Source organism: Kluyveromyces marxianus, chromosome 5 (genome assembly GCF_001417885.1).
Source record: "Kluyveromyces marxianus DMKU3-1042 DNA, complete genome, chromosome 5".
Classification (NCBI taxonomy): Eukaryota; Fungi; Ascomycota; class Saccharomycetes; order Saccharomycetales; family Saccharomycetaceae; genus Kluyveromyces; species Kluyveromyces marxianus.
In genome coordinates, this window is record NC_036029.1 from 1,152,188 (window position 1) to 1,160,000 (window position 7,813).

The window sequence follows — 7,813 nt, forward strand, 5'->3', positions numbered from 1 at the left end:
TTGTTTTTTTTTGATATATATTTTTTTTTTTGGAGGCTGGTCCCCGTTTTCCCCTATATTCAGTGAGAAACACTTCGAAGCCCGAAACATCAGCAGCTATAATTCAAGTTACAGGCCTTCAGGCCACCCAGTAAATATACACTTACCATCAAAAAGTGGCTTCTGAGAAGACAAAACTCGTAACTTGTACATATAAACAGATTCACATTATTTTCATCCAAAAACCTCCTTTTTAGCTATTTATAAATAGGACTCATTCATTATACGCGATCGGTAAAAGAAAAATAATCACGTGACTATAAACTAAACCGTAACCCCCAAGAGACAGCGCATACGTAATGGTAACAATACCCGTTGGAATTCATCTCAACATGGTAGAATCCATTGGGAGCATTTCGCTCCAACGGACTTTATTCAAGGGTGCAATTTTAATTGAACCAAGTGGTAAGTCACCAAGGATTTTTTCTATTTCCAAACTCAACTTTAGCTTTTGGAGCCAAAACTTTAATGGAAACCTTACGTAAAAAGATTCAAGAATCATTACTCCAACTAACAAAAGAGCTTCGGTACACCCTTATAACACGTGTATTATAGGACACTTCTCCGTAGGAGTTTTCAACATTCTTCGACCGACTGCAGGCCCAGTTGTCTGTTGGTTTGCTTGTTTTGTTTTTTTGAGTACATATTCGAATCAGTAACTAATGGTAAACAGAGATTTTCCGTGGCATCCCTTAAAACGGGATTCCCGATGGAAGTCCGCTGGAGGTCCGACGGAGAAAAATGACGGATGTCAGTTTTGATTATTGAAACTCCTTAGTAAAGGTTGTACAAAGAGATAAGGTAAGCAGCATGTGCTCGATGGAGATTGTTGATAGAAGAGTTCAACTAGCAGTGCCAAGCATATGACTACCTTTATAATTAGAATTCCAAAAAATGTATATAAGGAGAGGGGAGCAGTTAGAATTGAGAGGTTGTAGTTCGTTTGTGTTTTCTGGATTAATTTGACATTAGTTCATACTCAGACGTCAGGATTTTAGGTATAAAGACACTGTACTTATTGATTTCCACAAAAGAACACAGCTCTTACGCATAATTAAAGTGTATTATTTACTCAAGAACAATGATTTCTGTTACGGCCACTGGCATGAAAGAAGTTAGCCAAAAGATTAAGGCTACTCCAGTCGATGATGTTTTATTGACAACTTATCCGGAAGATTCTGAACCCATCCCTTTGAAATGGGGTGCTTCAGACTACCAGGAAAGAGGTCCTGTGGTTCCTTCCAAGTTTAAGAACGGTGTGAGCAAACACAATTGTATTGGTGCACATGCTGGTCCCTACTGTATCTATCATGCGTTGGCGATTGGATCTAATCAGTTAAAGCGTGATCACATTCCAGATTTCACCAATTCACAACCTGCTTTCACCATTCCCGAGCAGCCATCCTGGTTCAACGATAGTGACATTGTGTCCATGGACCCCTTCGGTCATTTGACGCCATATTTATTTGATGAAGTTTCGAAAACTGAAGGTGTTGAGATTAGACCTACAATTGCAATCACCAAGGCCACTATGCAGTTGTTAGAGATGAAGGAAGCTGTTGAGAAAGGTGAATTGAAGGTAGATGGTCAAATTGTTGTTAATGAAAACGGTGATTTGAATGTTTCCAAAATTGCGGTTGAACCTGTTTGGTACTTGCCAGGTGTTGCTCAAAGATTTGGTATCTCTGAAGAAACTTTGAGAAAGTGTTTATTCGAGGACACCAACGGTATGTACCCTGAGTTGATTACCAGACCAGACATCAAGACGTACATGCCTCCAATTGGTGGTTTGACTGTATACATCTTTGGCGACCCACAACGTATTTCTAACCCAGACAAAAAGATTGCTTTAAGGGTACACGATGAGTGTAACGGATCTGACGTCTTTGGATCTGATATTTGTACTTGTCGTCCATACTTGATGTTTGGTATTCAAGAAGCTGTTAAGGAAGCCCAGAACGGCGGGTCCGGAATTGTGGTGTACTTCCGTAAAGAAGGCCGCGCATTGGGTGAAGTGACGAAATACTTGGTGTACAATGCACGTAAGAGAGGTGGAGATACCGCAGATGCTTACTTCCACAGAACCGAATGTATTGCCGGTGTGAGAGACATGAGATTCCAACAATTAATGCCAGATGTTCTAAAGTGGCTCGGTATTTCAAAAATTGATAAAATGTTGTCTATGTCGAATATGAAGTATGATGCGATTGTCGAATCGGGTATTGAAATTGTTGAACGTGTTCCAATTCCAGACGAAATGATTCCTCCTGACTCTCGTGTTGAAATTGATGCTAAGATTAATTCTGGTTATTTCTCTACTGAAAAAGCACCAACTATTGAAGAGCTCCAATCTGTCCGTGGTAGAACATGGAATGATGTGTAATAATGGTAATGATAAATCTAACTAAGTTAAGAAAAACAATGCAGAAATAAGAGCAAAGAAAAAAAAAGGTAACAACATACCACAGTATGTATACCCACATATATATATATATATACACATATAGAAGAGATATTTCACACAAGGCAAAAGCACATCTTCATGTGCATTGATGTTGTATGCCAGTTTATAGTAGTTCATTTAAGATTATGTTGAATGCCGTTTTCTAATCCAGTTTTTCCGTTTTTTGTAGCAATAATGGAAAAAAAAATAAAGTATGGATCGATCTTCAAGGAAGCAAAGAAGGACAAAACATACGAAAACAATTCGGAAGGAAAGAAAATCTGCTCGAGAGAAAAAATATATCAACAGTGGACGTCTCTGAAACCTTATATTGAAACTGTGCTAACATATAGGAAGATATATGATGTCAATTCAGGACTGCAAAAAGCTGAAACATCAAGCGGCTGGACACGATGGCCCATTAACAGACCAAGATGAGATGCTTCTTTTCAAGCCTTCCAACAACCAAGAGATAGAGTTTTACGAGAAATTAAGTACTAGAGTACCGTCAAATGTGGATAGCAATGACGTACCATTTCACTACTGGACTCCAGCATTCTTAGGTGTTTTGCGGGAGGACAAAAGCCAAACGGCAATAAATGACAGAGAACAGTTGAATTTCATCACTGAGAAATCCAAGCCCATCACTCTATCTAAACTACCGAATATAAACACTGAAAAGACATATTTGGTTTTGGAAAATTTATTATATGGCTATGTACGGCCCAATATCCTGGATATCAAATTAGGCCGCATTCTGTGGGACGAATCCGCTAGCGAGGAGAAAAGAATCAGATTAAAAGAGGTTAGTAGAACGACCACATCGGGATCATTGGGCTTTAGAATATGTGGTATGAAAATGTGTCAGAATTCACTCATTAATCGTATGCTTGATCCAAAATATTATGCTTCAGATGACGATGAATATATTCTCGTAAATAAATTCTACGGCAGAGAATTGACCCAGTCGAATGTAACGGATGCGTTCGATGTTTTCTTTGGAGATGACAAGCTTTCAAGTGAACGAAGGGCGTCTCTAATTGATACTTTCCTAAAGAGATTACAATTGTTTTATAACACTTTGCTTAACGAAGAAGTTCGTATGATATCAAGTAGCCTCCTTTTCATTTATGAATGCGATCCATCACGTTGGGACATACTAGAAAATGATCACGAGCTTCTACCTTCGCACCTCGGATATGAAGACGAAGAAAATGAAGATGATGAAAGTGATGAAGAGAATAGGAGCGATAAATATGACACTTATCCACAAAAACCTAAAACACTCAGTAATATGGCCCTTATAGACTTTGCTCACAGTAAATTTACACCGGGCTCAGGCATAGACGACAACACCATCGAAGGTGTGGAAAATCTAATCAGTATTTTTGAAAAATTGAAAACTAAATATACAGTTTAGACTAGATACGTATCTTATACATACACGACACACTATTATTCAAATTGCTCGAATCAACTAATTATCCAAGATTTTGACAATCTTACCAATAGCAATGGTGGTACCTTGATCTCTCAAGGTGAATCTTCCTAATTGTGGATAATCATCGTATGTTTCCACACATACAGGTTCTTGAGTCTCTATGACTGCTATGATCTTCATACCCTTCTTGGCAAATGCAGGTGGTTTCTTAGATTTTCTGTTAGTACCTCTTTCAAGTTTATGCAACAATCTTGTAATGACAACTTCTTCGATGGCTGTGTGAATGTGCATCACACATGAGAAACCAGCAGACATAATCGATTTTAATTCGACAATGGCAATTTGTGCCACAAATCTGGTAACATTTTTGACAGGATTCTTAGGCGAAGTCAATACGAAACCGGCGGAAATATCTTCTTCCTCGACACCCTTGATTCTTAATCTAACTTGTTCACCACATACAGCCATGTCAACCTCATTCTCTGTTTCGTTGTATATGGTCAGAATTTCAACATTAACTTTGTTAGGCATTAGAAGAGTTTGGTTACCTTTTCTAATATGACCAGATTCTATCTTACCTTCGACAACGGTACCCATATCTTTCATTTTAGAAGCAATTGGAAGCATGAATGGCGCGTTGATACGACGGTCAGTTGTTTTCATATTATCTAGATATTCCAACAAAGATGGTCCAGTGTACCATGGGCAATCCTTAGGATCAACACGATCCTTCAAACCAGCACCGGTATAACCAGAAACTGGCATGAAAACAACATCTTCTTTGACATTGTAACCAACAGCTTTCAAGAAGTTGGTTAGGTTGTTAACACATTGATCGTATCTTTCCTTGTCCCAACCAACAGTAGGATCGTCCATCTTATTGATAACAACGATCATTTTGTTGACACCTTGAGTCTTAGCCAAAAGAGCATGCTCACGAGTTTGACCACCTTTTTCGAAACCAGTTTCATATTCACCCTTTCTGGCAGATATAACCAAAATACCAATATCGGCTTGAGAAGCACCACCAATCATTTCCGAAACGTACATTTTATGACCTGGTGCATCCAAGATGGTATAACGTCTCTTCTCTGTTTCGAAATAAGCTCTACCCACTTCAATGGTCTTACCATCATTTCTTTCTTCCTTGTTGGTATCCATAACCCAAGATAAGTACCAACCTTGCCTACCAGCATCCTTGGCTTCTCTTTCGTACTTCTCAACAGTTCTTTTGTCAACAGAACCCGTTAGATATAGCAAGTTACCACCCATGGTAGATTTACCAGCATCAACGTGACCCATAAAGATAATAGAGACATGGTCTTTACCACCGAACATATCTTTAACGACTTCTTCATCTACCTCGTCTTCTTGTTCCTTAATTAGGACATCTGCAGAAGAAACACCTGCTGCTGAATCGGTCTTGGTATTAGCCGATTGGTCTTTGGATGTTTCGGAAGAGGCTGGTGCTTCGTTTTCTTTAGGTTTAGCGTCTTCCTTTGGTTTTACTTCTTCTTTCTCAGATATTTTAAGATCAGCAATCTTGGCATCAATCTTCTCTTCGTTCTCAGCATCAACCTTGGCATCTTCCTTCTTCTCTTCTTTGACCTCAGATGATTTGGTTTCTTCTTTAGGTTCTTCACTCTTGGTAGCAACTGGCTTTTTAGCACCAACTAGCTTAATACCAGAACTTGATGCTAGCTTTAACTTAGGCTTTGGCTTAGCTGCAGTGTTAGAGGAGCTTTGTTGATTTTGGAAATCCTTTAGAGTCATACCCTGAGAAGCTGCTGGAGCGGCTGCAGAGTAACCCTGTGGTTGTTGAGCATTATAACCTTGGTAGTTTTGGTAGCCTTGTTTATTGTTCCTATTGTTGTAATTCTTGTTATAGTTTGGATTGTAGCCACCTTGCTGTTGAGGATTGTAGCCCTGGTAAGCATTGTAACCCTGTGGCTGTTGGGCATTGTAGCCTTGGTAAGCTTGGTAGCCTTGTGGCTGTTGGGCATTGTAGCCTTGGTAAGCTTGGTAGCCTTGTGGCTGTTGGGCATTGTAGCCTTGGTAGCCTTGTTGGTTGTAGTACTGGTTATATTGACCATACTGGTTGTACTGGTTGTAACCTTGACCTTGGCTTTGACCTTGGCCTTGACCTTGGCCTTGATTTGCTTGATCAGACATTCTTAGTTTACCTGCAATACGGATTCAGCGTACTTGGTTCTTTTGAAGCGCAACCTAGTGCGTTTAATAGAAGTACGAAGAAGATGTGTTCTTTTGCACATACTGCTGATGCGAAGTAAGTAAAAGCTTTAAAATTTTTGCATTTGAGATGTGATCACATTGTACGTATTGGTATATTTACCATGTTTTCTGAAATTAAAGAGTACACCACTTAACGTGCGTGCAAAAATGCAACGGACCCTAACTACATATTGAAAAACTGCTATGGAAGTTGCCAAGTTTAGTGACAAAACCCTCGATTATTATACTAATACTAGATATTCTTATAATGATATTTTGCTGAGGCTATACACACTTAAAGGATAAGGTAAATCGAATAAAGCTTTTTTTTTTCTTTTAATTGCTTTCTCCGTTAAGGAGACGCCTCATTCCCAAGGCCGCCTGTTAGAGTAATATGGATGTTTTAAACATCAATGTTTCAATGTCCTTTGACTGCTTCTTTTTAGAGCCATATTTAAAACTAGTCCATCGATTCACAAGTTATGTTGTGAAGATTCAAAGACTAGCTCTTCATCTGGAACATCTTCGATTAAAATTCTCTTCTTTGGTTGTGGATTCACTGAATCTTGTGGTAATTTTGGTACCTTAATTTGTAGTAAACCGTTGCAGTATGATGCTTTGATTTCTTCGTCCTTAATTCTTGGTAGAACAGGGAATTTGACCGTTCTTTCGAAATCTCCATATTTTATCTCAGAAATTTTAATGAACTTTTCATCAATGCCGGACTTGTTCTCAATGGTACCCTTAATTTGTAATTCATGTGAAGATGGGTGGAAATCAATCTTAAACTCCTTGGAATTTGCACCTGGTAGCGCTAATAACACAAGGTAGCTTTCGTTAGTGTCGTATACGTTAACATCTGGAGAAAATGGCAAATCAAGACTAATTTGAGGGTTTGACACCTGTAATGGCGCAGGTACTGGAGAGCGGAAAACTGACTTTCCTTCGGAAGGGCTAACTTTCTCTTCTTCCTCTTCTTTTTCAGGATATGACGATGTTTTGTCCTTTTGACCTTCCTCGACCTTATTGTCTCCTGCATTTTGCATATTGTAATCTTCGTTATATTCGTCATCATAGCCAGAATCTTGATCATCTGCCTTTTCATCCTTCACAGATTCTTGTGCCTCTTCATCAAGACCGTTCAAATTTGCATTGTTTCCACGAAGCCTATCTAAAATAGCCTCTTTGATTGCCTTAGCAGTTTCCTGCTCTTCCTTGTCTTCTGCAGGATCTCTTTCCTGTTCTTCAGATTCATTAGAGTAGAGTCCAGATGAATCACCGGCCAACGCATTCAATAAAGCCTCAACTAAATTATCACCTGACACAGAAGAAAGCGATGGACCACCGGCTCTTTCTGTAGAAGAAGGTCTTCTACGAACATTAGGGTTGTAGCGATGATAGTGGGGGAAAACAGGTTGTTCTGTAGGCTGGGGTTCCTCTCTTGAATAATAAAATGGTTGATAATATGGTGTGTTTGGTATGGTGTAGTAGGACCGCTCAGGCTGATACCTTTGTCTTCTGTGACCATACGGCTCCCTTCTTCTCTCAGGCACTCTATTACTGTAAAAGTCATCAGCGTAGTCTCCCCTAACATTGGCTTTGTTAGTCAAAGCGTCTAGAACATCGTATAGAGATAAAGATGGTTGATAGAAACTCAT

The 7,813-nt window shown here is 39.2% G+C and overlaps 3 protein-coding genes across 3 annotated transcripts; 2 read left to right on the top strand and 1 right to left on the bottom strand.

Moving 5' to 3' along the window:
* Window positions 1-1,120: 1,120 nt before the first annotated feature.
* On the top strand, window positions 1,121-2,422 carry URC1 (putative GTP cyclohydrolase URC1; the record flags this gene model as incomplete). Its single annotated transcript, XM_022820538.1, has 1 exon — window positions 1,121-2,422. One exon carries the CDS (start codon window positions 1,121-1,123, stop codon window positions 2,420-2,422), a length of 1,302 nt encoding a protein of 433 aa, XP_022676992.1.
* A 421-nt stretch (window positions 2,423-2,843) lies between these two features.
* ARG82 (inositol polyphosphate multikinase) lies at window positions 2,844-3,902 on the top strand (the record flags this gene model as incomplete). Its single annotated transcript, XM_022820539.1, has 1 exon — window positions 2,844-3,902. One exon carries the CDS (start codon window positions 2,844-2,846, stop codon window positions 3,900-3,902), a length of 1,059 nt encoding a protein of 352 aa, XP_022676993.1.
* A 57-nt stretch (window positions 3,903-3,959) lies between these two features.
* On the bottom strand, window positions 3,960-6,095 carry SUP35 (translation termination factor GTPase eRF3; the record flags this gene model as incomplete). The annotated part of the gene is made up of 1 exon (XM_022820541.1): window positions 3,960-6,095. One exon carries the CDS (start codon window positions 6,093-6,095, stop codon window positions 3,960-3,962), a length of 2,136 nt encoding a protein of 711 aa, XP_022676994.1.
* Window positions 6,096-7,813: the final 1,718 nt, after the last annotated feature.